Source organism: Manis javanica, chromosome 3 (assembly GCF_040802235.1).
Source record: "Manis javanica isolate MJ-LG chromosome 3, MJ_LKY, whole genome shotgun sequence".
NCBI classification, from domain to species: Eukaryota; Metazoa; Chordata; class Mammalia; order Pholidota; family Manidae; genus Manis; species Manis javanica.
The window spans coordinates 84,760,080-84,780,210 of NC_133158.1; the positions used below are offsets into that span (position 1 = coordinate 84,760,080).

Consider the following 20,131-nt stretch of genomic DNA (forward strand, 5'->3'; position numbering starts at 1 on the left):
TATATCTGGTTGTCAGATGTACAGGTTGGGTGAGTTTCAAGTTGAAGTCTTTTAGCAAGCATGGATGAGTTTCAAGTTGAAGTCTTTTAGCAAGCACGTTTTATGGATTATAATATCTGGTTGTACCGCTTTAGCAGTGTTGAAATGATCAGTGGATTCAGTGGCAGTCAGCCTGATTCATCCAAAATAAAATTCCCTATTAACCTTTCACCTAATGATTTTAGCAGCTTAATTCCCTTAGTTTATAAAGAGCTTATAAAATCATGACTTTTCTAGTTCTATATTCCTTCTGCATTTACTTGCGTTTTTCCTAAACATTAAGCTTTCTTCAACTATTTGATGACTCTTAAGATACAATTCAGAGAAGTCAAGATAAATGTTGGATCCTTTGCCTTAATTTCCTAATTTTCATAATAATGTATCAATGTTCTATCAATCCCCTGTGGTGATCATGTTACTTCTTTGGTTTGTGGGGGGATATCATTATGACTTCATGGATTTTAAAAATATATTCGGTGTGTTTCAATTTTTGTAGTTACTGTTCTGTTTGGAGCTCAAAGTTACCCATTTTTGCTAGCAGGAGTCTCCTTTGTGCTAGCTCCTGTGTTCTTTTTATAAAGGCCAAGTCTTTGGTAACTTCTTTGCTTTCTCATAAGAAACAATGTCCCAGATATGGAATCATCCACTTCCCAAAGGAGCCCTGGTTCCTTTCAGAAGGAACTATCTGTAGTATTTTTAGATCAGATTCTGGGCGCTATGGACATTTATGGCTATCGACTTGCCAGTACATCTGGAGACTTTCAGTGTACAAAGCTAGGAAAAATGTGTTTTTTTAAGAAAAAAAAATTTAATTCCTGAGTTTATAACCATATAACATCAACTATTATCAAGTGTTTACTTTGCTTAATTTTTATCTTTTCTTCTTATGCTGAAAACTATAGTTCCTAGTAACACTGACATTAACTTGCTTTATCCTACAATATATATAATTAAGGGTTTCAATATAACAAAATTAATACTAAAAATAAGACTACTAAATGCAGGTTAGAATGTCTTTGTGGTTATTTTCGTCTCCAAGATATATCCCATAGGATATGCAGTCAAAATACTGGGTTTTAACATTACCTATAAAAATCCTTCTCTGTGTGGTTATGCCACTTTCTAGATATATACAGCTAGGTTCATTTGTTTCTGGCTGCTTTTGCTTCTTAGAGGTGGCTTTTTTATTTTAAGATTTAATTTTTAAAACATTTATATGGTTCCAAATTCAAAATTATAAAAACAAGGTATAATCAAAAAGAACTATTTTCCATCTCTGTCCCTTTGCCTCTCTCTATTCCTTTCATTCTCTTCTAGATAACCATTTCATTAGCTTTAGTTCATCCTACAATGCTTCTTTTTTGAAATATGGGGGAAATGGCATTTTAAAGACAACAATTTGGTCACTGTGGATATTCACTGCTAATGACTGATTAGATGGTGTTTGTGTGTGTATCTCCACCCTCCTTTTCTTCCTCAAAAGCTAGCAGTCTATACACATTCTCATATACCACCATGCTTTTTCTTAAAATAATAAATCCTAAAATTACTTGGATGCAATATAAAGAAATCTTCTTTATTACTATATCCTTCACTAATGAGCACGATGCTCATTACACAGGTGTTTCATCATTTATTCAGCCAGGCCCATACTGAAGGAAGAACTTCTGGGTTATTCCCAGTGTTCTGTTTTTACAAAGAGTGCTGTGAAGAATGAGAATGTAAAGGAGTTCTTATTCTGGGGACAAATTCCAGGAAGAGGTATTCCTAAATCAAAGAATAAATGCAAATGTTATTTTGATAGATATTACAGCAATGTCCTTCCTCTCACTCTCGTATTATTAACAACTCAGGCAGAAAAACAGGAAGTGTAAGGAAATGTAGTAGTATGATAGAAATTTCATTTCTAATATTTCCTACAAACTTAATTTTGAATTGTTATTTTGACATAAACAGTGTAACCTTGTCATACCACTTTGGCTTTTCTATATTGAAAATTATGGAAGAAACTTACTTTAAAATAAAAACAGGTATTATAAAAAGAAAAGTGGGGTGGAAGTTTTAAAGACATGAGTCCGGAAATTTCTGGCTATTGTAATCCTGAAATTCAATGATATTATGAGTAAAGCCCATGGGATTTTCTAAAATAGGATAGAATTCAATCATTTTTAATTATTAGGACAAGAAGTCTTTATACCAAGCTTCTTTCCGTTCTTTTTGATTTATTTATTCCAAATTCTGTATATTTAGCAAATGTTGATACCTAAAGAATAAAGCAACCTTTGTTTAAATATAAAGCCCCTTTTCTGTAATACATTTTATGTACAATATAGGATTAGAATTACTCAGTCTGTGCCAAATACTCTATGTAGGCAGTTCAACAAGGACTTCCTGTTGCCTACTAGCTCCATTGAATGATATTACTTAATCTAAAATATGGGCGGCTAACAGGCAGAACCAGATTATCCAGGTGTGAAGTAAGCAATTTGTTCTTCTCATTTGATATTAACAGCAGAAGGACAACTTTATCTCTAACTTATTTGATTTTATTATTTGGCTTTCAATTAAGTTAACTATATGAAAATCATACAGAAATAGCCCATGAACTATCAGCCAGACACTTTTGATCAAAGCATTTCAGATGATACTCAAGTTTTTCTCTCAAAGGCAAGACTCCAACGTCGCAGGTTGAAAAGCAACAAAAGGAACAGGATAAAGGTAAATACACCACTCTTTTTTTGGTATTATTTAATGTGAGACACACATAAACTGAAATCTGTGACATTTAAAATAGCTCAACAGATTAATTAGAGTTACTTGTTTTGCTCAGATTTGGACTACAGACAGCTGATCTCACATTTACTACCTATATACTAAACGGGATTTGGGTTTAAAGCTCTTAGTAGACCACTATAATCAAAGCCAACTTTTTCTCCTAAGTCCTTTAAAATATAACTTCTCATTTTGGGAAAACTAGAAAATCAGATACTATAAAAATAAACTTGAAATTCTTTTATAGACAAACTATAAATTAGCTATGGTGTGACTGCTTCAGAGAACACTTTTACATTTTTAAAATTTTATTTTTCAAAGTTACTTTATAATTGTTACCATGTAGAATGTAATAATTAACCATTCAAATAAAAATAACTTTTAATTAATGTTTTAAGGGTGGGCTTGAAAGTTGGCTATGCAATTTTAAATGTAAAAATAAAATTTTAATTTGAATATAAAAATCATTTTATGTATGTACAGCTTACTTTAATCACATGAGTTTACTGTCTTGATATTAAGCAAAAAACAATCTTATTACATTAAACAAGTTAATTTAACAATTTACTTACAGTAAGTAAAAAGTAGAATAAAAAAGCACTGGAAGAATACATTATAAAAAAATTTAAATTTAGAATATATTCAATTTGCAATAATTTTTCTTAGTTTGCTTTCCTCATTTTAAGTAGCTAAAGAGGTGGACTATTCCAGTAACAACTGTTTTCACCCTGAACTAGGGAAATATTGCAAGATGTCTTCATTCACAAAAAAATATTTCAGTTTATGTTAGATAAAGATTGATTACATTTCCTGAAATATTTAATCAATGTAACAACTATAGAAAGAAATGTCTTACTTAAAAAAAACATATACATATATATATATACACACATATAATAGCTATCCTAGGGCATATTAAAGCATTATGTAAATTTTATTCATATTTCTCTTCCCGGGAAATGTTCCCTATCTGTAATAGGGTGGAGAAACTTTTATTTGAGTTACTCAAGTTTACTTTTCTATTTCCCAGAATAAACTGTCAAAGTTGATTGTAGTATTTATAAATTAGAACTCCAACTTTCTTTTTGCAAACATTATATTTAGACTCAAAGATACAGTCATTTATTGACAGGATTCAAACCGTTTAGAAATGCAGTAAGTCAAACATGCTAAAAGATGATTCGTATTTAGATATACCTCTTCTGATAATAAGAAAATAAATTTAAGGTACAGCAAAGACGGCATAAAATGGCCTCATTAGTTTCACCCAGCCTAAGTTAATTAAATGATTTCACAGTATGAGATTAATATTTATGCTTTCATGAACTCTGTCTTTTCCAACTTTTAAATTCTAATATGCTTAGATGCCTCACTTTGCCTAATATTCTAATAAGATTAAGCAATTAAATTAGAAATCATTACACATGTAGTAACGAGTATGCAACTAGTAAGAAATGAAATTTCTATATAGCATGTACATGCCCTTGAGTACCTACATTAAGTCAATTTTGCACAGATGAACAAGGATTTGGTGAACATTCTAAATTATGTTAACTCTGTAAAGGTTAAACCTATGGATTTCAGTCAAGATGCACAGATTCAGAAATTCCTCCCTCTTACTACAGAAGAATGTTTGATATAATCTTAAGAAAAAAAAAGACAGATTTTTAAAATGTATCATTACATCTGAAGAAAGGGACATTGCCAAGTGTTAGAATGAGAAAACACACTCATAAACCAAAGTGGAGAGTAGGAATTACACTTAACTTCATGAGCTACTAGAAGCAAATACCTTCCCTTAGAGACTGAGGATTAGGGTCTGTGCATAACCAGAAATTAAAATTGAGTTTCCTAGATGAAGTAGTGAACTAGAAAAAATAGAATACAGTATTCTAAGACAGGAAAATCTCTGTTGGTTTGTCCAAGATTACAGAAGGAAGTGAGGTATCTGTTCAGACTATAAATTTCACTAGAGAAAAATCAGTCCCTGGGCTACAGTGGGCAAACTCCATTGGCCTTAGTGGTGACAACCACAAAACTGTAAGATTGTATACTTCATTCCCCACTGAAGATAAATTGATATATATTGTATAACATCACTCCCCACAGGAGATAAACTATGGACAAAGTTCTTCACTAAATATACTTGCCCACCACCAAGAGAAATAATCAGGGGCCATGACAAAAAAGGAATTTGCTACTAAGAAAGCAGAAATACTCTAAAGTATACATAAGTATACTTCAAGCTATCAAAAGAAACAAATGAATACACAGGATCTATAAACCAAGAACACAGTATATACTTTATAGTTGATTTATATAAACATGCATTTCATGATATACAGCACTGAAAAGAAATCTGATTCTGTTTTTCCTTTAGTATTAGGAACATATAGAGATCTACAGAAAAAAGATTTGGAATACTTTTCTTTTGCTAGCAAATTTATTAAGATTAATGAAGATAAAATACATATGAATAAATTTTGAAGAGTCCTTTCCAATATGAAAGTGCAATACTCTAGGAAGCTATTCTTCAAAGGACAGAAACCTAGGAGAGGACAACTTTTACAAGAGTCAGAGTAAATATCTTGGTTTCCAAAAATCAGCAATAATAATATTCACCTTCCCAAAAGCTTTGCAGATAGACTACGATACAATATCTTTCTAAAATATTCTGTTCCTTAACATTTTTTTAAATGATGATGCTTCATAAAAAGGCTTTTCATGGTATTCATCATTTATTTCTATTTTAGAAATAAAATGTTACTGTTTCAGTATTTATTCCAAGTCATGAAACAAAAGAGAAAATTGTAGATATTGCAGTCTTGGAGAACTTTGAAATTCAAAGATTATTAAAAGCTATTTAGACATTATATAAGCACTAGATGGGACTTAATTCTAAGGTCAAAAAATAAAAATCTGTTTGGTTTTGATACCCCCCACTCCATTTTTCATCTAACTTTCTACTACTGTTAGTCTTTTCTTTTACCCATATTACCAGGAACACAAATCAGTTAAAAAAAAAAACAAACGGTGCAACAAACAGCATATCTACTACATACAATGTAAGAATTCATAGGAACAGGTTAGTACAATAGGAAACAGAAATCTGTGTACTTAAACAGGAATGAAGTATACCTCACTTCCTATCTATCTTAGCCTATGACTGAACTAAAGAATAAGAAAATATAACAATCCCAATTTCTGCACGGTGAAGGATTCAAAATTTCTTAGACACTTTCTGTGACATAGGTCAATGAGCTTAGAACTCTTTTTCCTCTTCTAAATTATAAAGTGCTTAATTTTTTCTGATTATATTCAAGATGCTAATAAATCTTAAAACAATGTAATTATTTTAGATATGATAAAGCTTTATTACCTCCTGCAAGAACTTTTTTCCATTTAAATGAAGTACTTATACCAATAACATAATACAATATTTGATACAGATCAACTTCATTTGTAGTACATTTCACTAGGAATAAGTATTTCTATTCACTATGAATAAGGAAAAAGAACAGATATGCAATCATGTAGACATATCTGAAGACTCTGCCACTTTTTAGTTATATGGCCTCTGTGAGTCATTTTGTGTCACTTTACCTTTCAGACACTAAGAAAATTAGAGGAACAGTTAAGAAAAGTCAGCATCCAAATAAGGGTAATTTCAAAGAAAAGAATACAAAGAAAATGGAGAAGATAAAATTCTTTTAAAATTCAGGACCCTCCCCACAAAAATCCTTAAATTCATGAAAGGAAATTTTAAAAAAAGATCTTATACAAAATATCAGGAATCAGATGGCAGATTATTTCAGGGCCAACAAAAGAAGTTAGAAGAAAATGCAGAAAGTTTTTTAAAATTCTAAGGGCACATAATTTCTAGGTAAGAATTATACCCACAGAAAATACATCATTCAGATACAAGGATAGAATAAAAACATTTTCAGAAATGCAAGTTATCACCACATTTACATTTTTGGAGGAAGCTATGGTTTACCCCCATGTCAAGGGCATATACCAAGAATAGAGGTGAGTAACCAGACATCAGGAGGAGGAGGTACTATGTAAAAAAGGAGAAAAAAAATTCCAACACAACAGCTGTATGGTAAATCATGTCACACTAAAGGACTCCAGGGAAAAAGCCTCAAAAGATGAAATAATAAAATGAAATAAAAAAAAAGAATACCTACTATACTGTAATATATTAAGAGGATATTTTCAGTTCAATTGAAGAGCTTTAGAATGAATTAGTCATATATATGTACAGAATGAAACTCAAAAGCTTAGGTAATTATTTAAGCTTTCATCTGTTGGTCTGTGTGGAAGTTATGTGGGTATAAGTATCATATTATACATTTTTGTTTTTGGTACTTCCTGTATATGTGTAAATATTTCAATGAAAAGCTTTCTAAAGTAAAAACACACATTTCTTAGCTCTATCCACTGAAAAGGCCTATAACCAATGAAAAAAATTATTTAAGAAAGGAAATATAACCAGAGTACCTTATATGGCTCTAGTATATGTAATACTTGGGTAGTCATAATAATGCAGTACACAGGATATTGATTAACCAAAAATTGTAATAAACTATATTGTGAGGGAAAACTGTGAGAAGGATGGGGGTTTAAGAGAAAGTTAAATCCACATTTTTCATAGCAGAGATTCAATATAATATTTAAAACTGAGAACTGAGACAAGCAAATTACCTAGAAATGAGTTTGAAAGCAACATATAGCTAAGGAGGTGAAAATGACCTTTGGGAATGGGAAACTGGAAGGTGGGTGTGGTGGGGCAGGCAGGGGTCAACTGTGTCTCTTCATAAGCCTTCTTAAATTTTGTATCTGTATCAATTTGAGGAAAATAAAAATCATATTTTAAAAAAGGCAGTTTTAGAAAAAAATGGTTATGGCTATATCAAAAGCAACATGACATCTTAAACACTTCGGGGAATAATTTATTTTCAGCATCAACATTGTAATACTAGAGAGAGCATATAGGTAAGGAAGTAATAAATAACACTAAACCAAGGAATACTAGGGAGCATTTCAAGATAAATCCTTAAGCTAACTGATTTTAGCATCCAACTCCCTCCACACTGAAGGTTAGTCTTCAGCAACACTATAATAAATCACGGGTGGTAATTCTGCTTTTGCAAAGTTGCCACATGAGAAGAAGTTTCCACAATCACTTCCCAATGTTTTTAGGTGTCTTTAAGTATTCGTACCAGCATAATCATCAATATTTAATGAAATATTGAACACAAAAGAGCAAACAGATGATGCCAACTTGATGTAGTATGTACTTCCCAGGAAATTTACATTATATACCCTATAATGAAAAAAGCACTGGTCTAGCAACCAGGAAGCTTGCATCATATACCAGTACTACTAACAAGGTCAGGGCAAGACATTAAGATGTTCTGATTCTCAATTTTCCCATCGAAAAAATGAGGAAACTGATTAAACTGTACAGATCTGAAATATAATATTCAATGGATGTGGAAGAAACCAGATTCTCCTCTCCTTTGTGGAGCAAGGATAGACTACACATAACTACCACCTTCCTTCAGTTGGTCCAGGAGTTCACTTCGGGGCTACAGCATTTTAATGTCTATGAAAGACTCTCCAGTCCTTCCAGCTGCCTTGCTGACCTACCACATTCAGGAATGTGAATTCCTGAATTCAGGAAGGTGGAGCTTAGGTCCCTGAATTCAGGAAGGTGGAGCTTAGGTCTCTGAGTGACCAAGATGGCCACCAGAGCCTCTGCCAACCCAACATGAACATGAAGTGTGAGCAAAAAATATATTTCTGTTTTTTAAGCCACCAAGATTTAGGGATTAGATATTTCTGTGGCATAATCAAGCATATCTTGGCTGATAAAATGAGACCAGACAGAATATGTCATAAGCCATTTGATAAGGCATTAATACATTAGTATATTAATTCTTACTACATTAGTCCCATTCATTGCCTTGGCACCCCATCTCCTGTATACAAGATGAATTCCCTTGGCTCTTCATTTCTCAACATTTATATCTCACAGCTCAAACACCTCCTTAGAGAGACCTTGCCTAATAACCTAAAGATACAAAATTATCCCATTTACCTGTCTAATTGTACATTGCGCATCTCCCCTCAGATAGTAAACTGTGCAGGGTGGTTATTATCGAAAATATACTAGAGCGTTTAAAACTCTTCAGAGTAAACCCCAATAATTATTTGAAAAAATGTCAGTCCTTTAAAACCAAGGGAATATAATTAGGATATTGGTTTAACATTTATGCAATGCAGCCATCATTTCTAAATCCTTGACTGTGTCATCATTCAAGAACATCCTTCACAGCTCCTGTGATGGTAAGATTATTATCTCATGAAGCAGTTCATTCCACCTTGGAGCAGCTCTACTTCTTTGAAAAATCTTTTTTATACTAAATCAAATCTTTCCCATGCAATTGCCACCCACTACCTTTTGCAGTTTTGTCAAGTTATCCTAATCCCCCTTACATATACAAACTTACAAATTTTAGAAAGTAGTTGTAGATATTCCCTACATTTTCTCTTCTGCAGCACAAATATTTCCATCTCTTTTAATGATTCTCCATATACTATGGTCTACCAATCTTATCCTTTCCATGACAGTTTGGAAATTCCTAATTTATGAATTACCTCTCAAAATATCTTATTTGGAACTTAACAATTCTCCCACTTGCTTTGATAGGCATAGTCAGTGGAATAAATCTCTTTGTAAATCTATACATCACACTATTATTTATGAAAGCATGACTATTATGATAATTCTGATAGAAAGGTTGTAACAAACTGAAATCTCTAGTAATTTTCATAGCACTGCTATGAACACAAGGGTTTTGCATTATGTAGATGTGAGGATGTTTTCTAAACCAGGTGCAATATTTTATATCTATCCCAGTTAAACATACTTTTGTTACTTTTAGTATAATGTTCTATATTGATAATCTTTGAATCCCAACTCTGTACTTCAACATAAAGATCTCTCCATATTTTATGCTACTAATATTTTTGTAAATATGCCTTCCATAACATCTAAATCACTGATAGAAAAATATTTGTATAAACATATCAAACACTGAGTCCCACAGTGTAATAGCATAACATTAGAGACCTTTTTCTCTGGTTTACACTGACATTATGTGTGGTTCAATAAGCTATTTGTCACTCCCTAACAGCATCTTCTTATCTATAAATATATCATGAAAGGCATGATTAAATACCTTTCTAAAGTCAAGATGCTCTGTGAAAATATGAAAATATTTTATTAAGTTTGCTTTTTATTCACTTAGTTTTATATGTACATATACATCACTATATATGTATATATATGTGCATGTATGCATATTTTATGTATATATATATATGTGTGTGTGTGTGTGTGTATATATGATTAGTACATCAATTTGATCCTATGAATAAACACCAATACAGGGTATAATAAATGTCAATATTATCAGCATCCCTAGAATGAGATTTAATATAAATATATTGTCATGTTTGTAAAAATATCACTTAATATGAATTTATACAAATTTTGTTCTAGGACAGTCTGGATTACCTTTGCAAAGGAATGCTAAAATGGGAAATCAGCATAAATCAAACCAAGAATATGTTTACATATGTATGCAGTGGATAAGGAAACAAAGCTATGCCAAATAATGTGTTAATCAATCCAGAAGCCTCAGAAATTTTATTCAACACTATCTATATTGCTTAAGGCTCTCATATGGAACCTGCCCGGTCACTATTCTGATTTTAATGAAATGATGCATATTTAGCAAAATCAGTATATTTTTAACATTACATAGATCAAATTAACAGGGAACAATAACTTTAGTAATAAGGGCACTTTTACAGTGCTCTTTTAATCCTTCAAGTTGAAGATGCAGAATCTTCCATTCTGAGATATACCCTCCTATATCTAGAAAAAACTTACTATGTGGCAGTATCATGACACTAAAACAGCTGAGCAACTGTATCTCTTATCATTGCTTTCTCAGCTACTTCACTCAACTGAACAGGACTCACAGTTGTCCTGCATTTATGCAAAGTAGTTTACAAATTATTTTTCATTATTTTTCAAGTTTAAGTTATCTTTATGAGAAATTGTTACTGAGTTCTCTACGTATTTAACATCTTTTCAGAAAACTAAGATGATTTTTCCTAGGAGACAGACACAGCTATGTGAAGCCAACTGGAACTAGGGTAAGATACCAAACTTTTCTTTGTTCAACATAATCATTTTTGCTTCATAGGAGGAAAGAGAAGATGAAAGACCGACTTCAAGAGTTAAAGCAACGAACAAAGGAAATCGAACTCTACAGAGATAGGCATGTGTTGACTACAGAAGTAGACGAACAGGGAGTGTTTCTGCAGCAGGCTGTTATTTATGAAAGAGAGCCGATAGCTGAGAGACACCTACATGAGATACAAAAACTAAAGGAGAGCATTTACAATTTGACAGACGATGTTAAAAAATTTGGGCAGCAACAGAAAAGTCTGATGGCTTCAATGAGAAGGTTTAGTCTACTCAAGAGAGAGTCTAGCATTACAAAGGAGATAAAAATCCAAGCAGAAAATATTAATAGAGGGTTGCATGGTTTAGTAAAAGAAGTTAAAAAGTCAGAGGCTGATAATGGTCCATCATCGGTGGTCACAAGGATACTTAAATCTCAGCATGCTGCCATGTTCCGCCATTTTCAGCAAACCATGTTTATCTACAATGACACAATAGCAGCTAAGCAAGAGAAGTGCAAGACATTTATTTTCCGTCAGCTAGAAGTTGCTGGAAAAGAATTGACTGAAGAAGAAGTAAATGATATGCTTCATCAAGGAAAATGGGAAGTTTTTAATGAAAACTTACTCACAGAAATCAACATCACTAAAGCACAGCTCTCAGAAATAGAGCAGAGACACAAGGAACTTGTTAATTTGGAGAACCAAATACAAGATTTAAGGGACCTTTTCATTCAGATATCTCTGTTAGTAGAGGAACAAGGAGAAAGCGTCAACAGTATTGAAATGATAGTGAACAGTACAAAAGATTATGTCAACACTACTAGAGAGAAATTCGGACTCGCTGTGAAGTATACAAAAAGAAATCCTTGCACACTATTGTGTTGTTGTTGGTGGTGTCCATTCTGTGGCTCAGAATAATGAAGCTATTTCAGAAAATTTTCCAGCTTTAAAATTAAGGATGTCTCATATTTCAGTGTCTTGTATTGTTTTTCATTTCACAGATCCGGTTACCTCACTTTTAGCACTACTGAGTCATAACTTTTCCCTTAAGTCCTTACTCACTAGAATTACAGAAACTTCTGATGACAGTGACATAAAACAAGGTCTTTGTTTATTAAACTAAAAGCAGTATAGTGAGCTTTAAACTCACAGGTGAACTACTGAAAATGGGATGAATGTAACTTCCAATGTCTTAACAAGATGAATGTCAGTAAGTGACAATCATTTTGGCTCATTTGGGAGCATTTTGATAGTTAAATATTACATTAAAATGAGACCTCAAAGGGTGCTATGTAAGAACAAAATTAAACTAGAAACTGTATCAAGTCTATTATATTCAGGTAAGTCAGTAACTCTGTGATCAACAAATCCTGGGAAACCCCAGCTAGGCACTTGAAGAAGAATCTATTGGTAACTGAAAGTTGAATCTAGCTTAAGGCCTAAAAGTTAAAGCACTGTTTTCCTGAACTTGGATCCATTCAAGACACTCTATTACATATCAGGAGGGTTGACAAATAAACCAAAAAATAAAGGTAACTGTATTCTCAAATCACTTTATTGTGAACCCAGGCACTCAACTATGGCCTAGAGATACAGTTTCAACTCATGCAGAGATAGAGTTATGGAACTCACATTCTAGCGAAGAAAGCAGGTAACAAACAAATACAGATATTTTATAATGTTAAATAATTAAAAATAAGGGTGAGGGAAGAGAGACTCTCAGGGTGACTTCTTCGGGTTAGGTTGTCAATGAAGGCCTCTCTAAAGGTAGTATTAAGTAAAGACCTAAATGATGAGGATAAGGGAGGGTGTACTGTAGGCAGAGGAAACAGAAAGTATAAAGATGCTAAAGGGAGTATAACTTAATCCATTCAAAGAAAAATCAGCAATGTAGCTATATCAGAGTGAGAAAAGATTAGTGAGGCAGAGATGAGGTTAAGCAAGGTTAGAAGGGATAGATTTAAGGCTCTGTAAGCCATTAAGTCTGAAGTTCACAGGAAGTATAATCAATACAAAGCCCTGAGACTGTTTTTGTCCTGGGAATAATGTGATTTCATCTATATTTGAAGAAAATCATCTGTGTGATTGGAGAGGGAGTACTGTATGGAGAATGGGTTAGAATGAATATGGGGCAGGTGAGTAGAGGACAAGTATATAGGAACAGAAAATAACCAGAAGGCTAATGCAGTAGCCACAGTAGGAGATGAAAGGCTTGACTAGGATGGCAGTGGTAGGAGTGGTAGTACTAATACCCAGGATGAATAAAGTATGTGCTATATCCCAGCATTGTTCTAATAATTTTACCATTTTATCAACAGAACACTGAGATACATCAAGATTAAGTAACCTGTCCCATGTCACAGAATCTGTACAGAGAATCAGGATTTGAACCCAGCTGTCTAATTGCAAAACCAGCTTTAACTACTACATACTACATAGATAGAAAAAAATCATACTAACTTGTGATAGATTTAAGATGGAGAATCTACAGGACACTGAATGATGATGACTATACCATTTACTGAGATGGGGAAAGACAGAGATGAAGGTTTCAGAATTGGGGGCGAGAAGGAAATCAAGAATTCTATTTTGACCAAGGGAAGCTGAGATAACCATAAGATGACATAAGATGATTTAAAGATGTTAAAAGAGAAGCTGAGATGACTATAAAATGTCCAAGTGGAAGTTCCTAAGATATTAACAATATCAGTAGGCACTCTTGAGAGATGTCAGGGCTAGAAGTATATATCTGGGTCATCTGAGTAAATAAATGATATTTAAAGTCAGATGACTTTTGGATAAGTCACCTGAAAAGTATGTGGATGTAAAAAACTGGAAGGAAGCACAGGAAAAGCTGGGATATTCCAAAATTTAGAGTTAAAGCAGATGAGTAATAATAAAAGAGACTGAGAAGAAAACATTAATGAAGTAGGAGTAAAACCAAGGAAGTGTGCTGTAATGTACAAGAGTGTTTAAGAACAAAGTTGAGGAAATAGTCAATTTTAGGTAAAATAGGAATGGCAAAGTGACAATGGATTTGGTAACATGGAGATAATTTGTTGACTCCAAGAGTGATTTCATGGCATTGAAGGAATGCAAGGACAAGTGGAATATGTTGAGGAAAGAAGGTGGTATGAAACACAACAACCACACAGACTATTCTTTCCCAAAGTTTCAATAGAGGACTATAAGAAGATATCAACAGCCTGAGAGGGATATGGAGTCAAAGGACACCACACTTGAAGAAATTAGAGTACATTGTGCTGACAAGAATGATCCAGAGAGAGAAACACTTGATATAAGAAAGGGAAGGGATAACATGAAAAAGCTGAAAGGGGTGGCATATGCAGGACAAATGGAGAAGCTGGCCCTGAACAGAAGCAGGAACACTCTTCCTTTTTTACAGGCAGAAGGCAAGGTTTAGGGATAAAAGCAGACAGTTGAGCAACTTTGACGGTGGGAAAATGACAGAATTCTTATATGACAGTTTCTAATTCCTTAAAGAACTATGAGGCAAAATATTAGTTGAAATCACAGTGGGACTAAAGGAGAACAGAAATATATATATATTCCTCCAAGCACTATAAAATAATTTTTAATTTATAAAATAACAAAAAATTAAAAAGCTTTCTTCTGTTAATTATAAAGCAACTACTGAAGAAAAAGATGTTTATGTCAGTTTCAAATGTTTACAGAGTATTATAAAAAAGATAAATTTAAAACCGATGACTAACTCCCCAGCTCATCAGGTGGTCAGATATACTACTCTGTCCTTTCTAAAACTGTGTTACATCCTTTTATCTAGTGCCCCACTGATACTTTTTATAATTGTTCAGAAATCGTTTTTCATGAAAACTAAGTACTACTTAATATTCATTAGCATAATCATATCCAGATGAATTTGTAAAATAGTAACTTCCTATTAACGTTTTTATCCAGTGTTTTAATGCAAATCTTAAGCACAGAAAGATTCAGAACAAAGCTATGCATCACATACAATTTTCATTGTTATATTTTAAAACCAATTATCACCCTAATCTAAGCAGCAAAAACAATATTTAACAAACTAGTTGCTGAACATGTTGTATAGTTTATTCACACTTAATAGACACTAAAAACAGTAATTTTTTCCTTAAAATTACTACCTTAAAGGAAAAAAATTCTTAAGCATTGGGGGTGCAATATTAGGAATCTTCTGGTTCTGGAAGCATGCAATAATAAAAATAAAAAGCCACTATGAGCTCTTGGTTCATATTCTTACCCACTGAACTATATAATTTTCTGTAATAAAAAGCTTCAGGTAGCCTTAATTCATATGATGAGATGTTTTAAAACTGGCTCTCCTAATTTATCTCCACCTAGACATAGCACATCAACAGTAACTTTTCATACCCACCATCACATTTAGAGAATACTGTTAAAATACTGCACTTAATTCTTTGAACATATATTTGGAATCCACATGACAAAAAAGTATTCTAAAAATCCTTATTTTTAAGTGGAGACACAGGAGCTCAGGAAGATCAAGTAACTCATCCAAAACCTGACCTGAAAGCCCATGCTATGCCCCACACCAGTAGTTCTCAATTTTGGCTGTGCATCAGAATGATCTGGGAGAACCTAGCATCCCCTGCCCCACCCTCAAAGATTGAGGAGGTCTCCGTTGATGCTGATGCAAGGTGGTAAGACACAGCAGACACAACATCCTGCTGCCTAACAACCACTGCCAACAGGTTTCTGTTACTTTGTTTTTAAATAGAGTGTCTGGGGGCAGGGGAGGGGAAGGATGGGAACCTCTGCAGGCTCCTTGTTCACAAATTACCCAGGAAGTCAACCAGCCCAGATGCTTTACTCTAAACCACTGTGGCTTTGAGCAAAGCTAGATGCCATAGACACAAAAGGAAACCCTAAGTAAGGAAATTTGGAGGTGAATCAACAAATAATGAAATAAGGCTGATGAACATGGCAGAGTGGTTAAGAGTCCATTGAAAGAAGAGATATCTTAAACCAACAGATCCTAAAATTACAGTGAATAGGCATTTCAGATGGTAAAAATAGTAAATTATGAGACTCACCACTATATCTAAGAATTAAGTGTTGAGTGACATAGATAGAATATACTTCCATTGTTACGGGTTTCCAGCATTCTAAAAAGGACCCAGGTTCTGTTTATCATTTAAAAGTGTAACTCAATAAAAGTACATTTAACTCAAATTCTAATAACAGCATTAGAAAAATCCATAACCTAATGTCTCCTGGGTATTTACAATAAATAATATGACTCAAAGAAACTTTTAAGCTAGCATTTTCCTGTAATACTGTCTAGAAGGCAGGTGAGTCAAGTTGGTATATAAAGGTTGAAAACAAAAAATCCCATGTTCAAAAAGTAGTAAAGAAGCCTGGTTATTGTTTCTCCTAATATGGAAACCCAGTGACAGTTTTTAACCTTTTTGGCCATGAAATTCCTTAGGAATTTGATGACAGCTAGGACCTGTTCCTAAGAAAAATGCACTTGTATTCCGAATTGTGTATGTGATTTCTGAGGGTCCTGGGAGGCCATGCATGGTATAAAGACTTCTAGGTGAAAGAAACCTTTTTTATTGCAATGTTCATAAAACCGAGTAAAATCCTAACAGAGATAACATGTTTCTTCCCTGAGTGCAACTCTCTCTATATTTTTAAGTTTGTTGTGAAGCAACCAATTTCGAAGGTTTGGCCAAAAGTTAAGTTGGGTCATACAAGTCCTACAGAAAAGCAGACAGTATGTAATGAGAAAGTGGAACCATTCCAAGGTTCAAGTGTAATATCACAAGTAGAATTGCTATTATTCTTGGAGGAAATTTTAGCCTATTGATCTCCAGAGTTATTCCAGTTTTAAGTATTAGGAGATTCAACCATAAAAAAAGAAGAGTAACTTACTCTCTCTCTGAGGCCAACTTTCAAAACTACCCTAGAGAGTTAAAATGTACAAATGTTATGGAAAATACTGGAAAACCTGGACTGGATCACTGAAGGAAGAACCAAGTGGCACTCGGAGGTCTTGGATTTTTTAGGTTTATTTTACACCGGTGGGCCCGGAGGGGACTAATCTCCCAAGGTCTGAGCCCTGAGCACAAGGGAACAATTTATATTATTTTGACATGTGGCATTTCAGCATGCGCAGGGCAGAAGAGGAGCCTGGAGGAGGGGAGGAGGGAGCTGGGAGTGTTTTGCCAACTGGAGGAAAAAAGTGGTTTGCTGACCTTGACGGCTGTGTTGAATATTTTCCTTATCACAAAGAGCATGTGCCTTCTTATAACACTGGTGTAATCCTGGGCTGCTGATAGTTTCCATAGGTTAACATGCTTAAAATACCTCCCAGCTCAGTTCTTTCCATAAGTAATCAACAAATAGTGCCTTGCATTATTAATGGAAAATTTCTATGGTAGTAGATGTTGAGCTGAGTATGTGGAATTACAGTGATTTCAGTGCTATTTATACAACTGCAAAAGTGGCTTACTTTTTTTCTTGGAAAGGACCCCTTTAGCTGTCAAGACTATCTAATTTTAGGTTTTTTTTCCTTACGTTTTTATTTTTAAATTAATTTATAAACGGTTAAAGCAAAAGCATGTGTGTGAGGGAACATGGTGGTAGATAACATAATTCATGCCTTAGAGTATGGGTTCAATCTCTATATTAGGTATGAGAGAAAAAGAAAGGCTTTCTAGGTAAATAAACAGGTTAACATGATTACAGAGCAGAATGTTTGCATGACATCTGTTCTTACTCTCTTTAGAAGGAATACAAATCACTTTTTATCTTTTTACTGAAATGGACTCAGGATAGCCTACAGAATGGTTCACATTTTTGTAATTAGTGCAAAATTACATTATTTTACAGCTACTTTTATTACAGAAGATGCATTTTGCCACAAAGTCCAAAGAAGTAACTCACCAGGGTCATAAACAAACTCACACTAGCTCTTGAGTTGCAGACTCTGTCTTCTCCCTAAACCCATGGTTTTTCAACTTTTACCACTTATTTCAGAGATTTTAATTAAAATAATATGCTGATTAAGTAGTAAATGCTATAGAAATACCAATGTCTGAGCTAATGAAAAAGCCTAGTGATGTTCTATGATTATGACCTTTCAAGAGAAGTCTCAAGACCATGACAAAGTGAAATTCAGCTGAGGCTTCATTTGTGAAGGCACATGCAGTCAGGCTGGTTGTGCAGGAGCAAGTCAGGCAGAACTAGAGACTTTTCAGGACCTGCTGTTGTGGTCATCTACTCTGCTTCCCACAGTATGAATGAATCTTGACTCTATCAATTTGTAGTTTTGTGATTATAGACAAGATTCTAGGTCTAAGGTTTATGACCTTCTGTTAAATGACTGAATCTTCTCAGAGATCTGTTGCTCTGTGTGCTTATTATTAAACAGTGGGAAGAGAAAGTTACCTAGGTGTAGATTTGAGTTCTCTGAGGCTTTATTGGTATGGCTTCTAAACCAACTAGTTAGGCTCAGATAAGGGTGAACAGAAGAAATGAGATGCAGTAATTGGATTTTGCAGATGACAGGTCCAGATGTCCACAGGCAGGAAAGAAGCAGCTGGGTGCAACAAGGAGCACTACAGCCTGCCTCCTAATTCAGGCACCCTCCCCATCCATTGCCATAACCCACCAGCCCCTAGCACTGAGCTTAGCAGGGTTTTGCTGGAGCTCCTTCCTACTTTTCTAGTAGATTTTTCAATGCCATACCTATTATGTGCTAGTTACATCAGCTAAAAACAGAATTTCCTGTGAAGACAACCTGAAGGACTTTAGGCAGAGGAATAATAAAATGATCAATTTGCACTTTTAAAGGAGTTCTCATATTCTTTACATATTTTTGCATTATTTCACTTGTTAAAGCATGTACTATTTCGAATTTGAGAAAACACTGAAGAAAGAAATGGGCCCCTGCTAACAATGTAGGAAACCTAGAGGATAGGCAGGACTGCTAGCAAAGAGACTGTTGCTCTCAGTAACACAGGGGAGAAAAGAAGAGGGGAAGAAAGAAGGTAAACAGACTCAAATGATATTAAGATAGTAATATCATTAAGAGGAAGTAATTGCAGGTCAGAGAGAAAAACAGTAAACAGAACTTCCCAATGTGGGCTTGGGTAGATATTTAAGAAGGATTTATAAACACACAAAAAAGACTGAGATACAGAATTTTATATATTAAATGAACACTGCATGCATTACATGTTTCACAAAAATACGCACAGGAAATACATCGAAATGTTAAAAGTGGTTGATTCTGCATGGTAAGTCAATCTTTTTTTTAACTCATTCTTCCCTACATCTTTTAGATTTATTAAGAATGTGTACTTTTTTGCATATTTAATATATTTTAAAGCACATTAAAGTTCCCCTCAGATTTAATAAAAGTGAGGATTGATTACATAAATCAAGTGACATCTCTAATTGGTTAAATGCATAAAAATAAAACAGTAACCTTACCAGAAAATGATGCAATAATTACAAATTACAGTTTGCAATTAGAGTTTCCAAACTGCATCCTTTTAAAATGTTAATTTACTACCAAGGGACAACTGCTTACAATTTCCATTTAACTACTTAGTAAGTAATTTTTTTTTTCTTATCCTTACGGGTAGATCACAAGAATAAAGGAAAAAGGACAAGAAGGCAAGGGCACATAGTCAGCTTTTAAACTGTTGTACTTTCATTTTACTCATAGTTATAGTAGCTCATAGTTATAGCACCATCTAGGGTTCACTATGCAGAAAGACTATGAGGGCAGGTCGTACAAATTCTGCCACTTAGTTTTTAAAAAATGTTTAAGCAGTTGAAAAAATGATGTAAGTCTATGACTAAATAGATAACATAGATCACATGTTCAATTTGGAAACAGAAATCAATGTGGCATTAGAAGAATAAACCATTTAAATGACTTTCAAACAAGAATATTCTTCAAGAAACAAAGAGCAAATCGTAAAGAGAAAAAATGAACACTGTTGTAGGACCTTGTTAGTAGACCATTTCAAAATGCAATGATAAATTTACTTTG

General features: G+C 33.7%; 2 protein-coding genes across 6 annotated transcripts in view; one reads left to right on the forward strand and one right to left on the reverse strand.

The window, feature by feature from the left end:
- ARL13B (ARF like GTPase 13B) overlaps positions 1-20,131 on the reverse strand; it is a 76,784-nt gene that overhangs the window by 39,882 nt on the left and 16,771 nt on the right. The window lies entirely within an intron of this gene.
- On the forward strand, positions 2,308-19,601 carry STX19 (syntaxin 19). The gene is made up of 2 exons (XM_017668972.3): positions 2,308-2,757; positions 11,097-19,601. Exon 2 carries the CDS (start codon positions 11,110-11,112, stop codon positions 11,995-11,997), a length of 888 nt encoding a protein of 295 aa, XP_017524461.3. The 5' UTR covers positions 2,308-2,757; positions 11,097-11,109; the 3' UTR covers positions 11,998-19,601.

Excerpts from the sequence above, each read along its gene's own strand:
- STX19 (XM_017668972.3), top strand. The coding sequence starts at position 11,110 with ATGAAAGACCGACTTCAAGAGTTAAAGCAACGAACAAAGGAAATCGAA.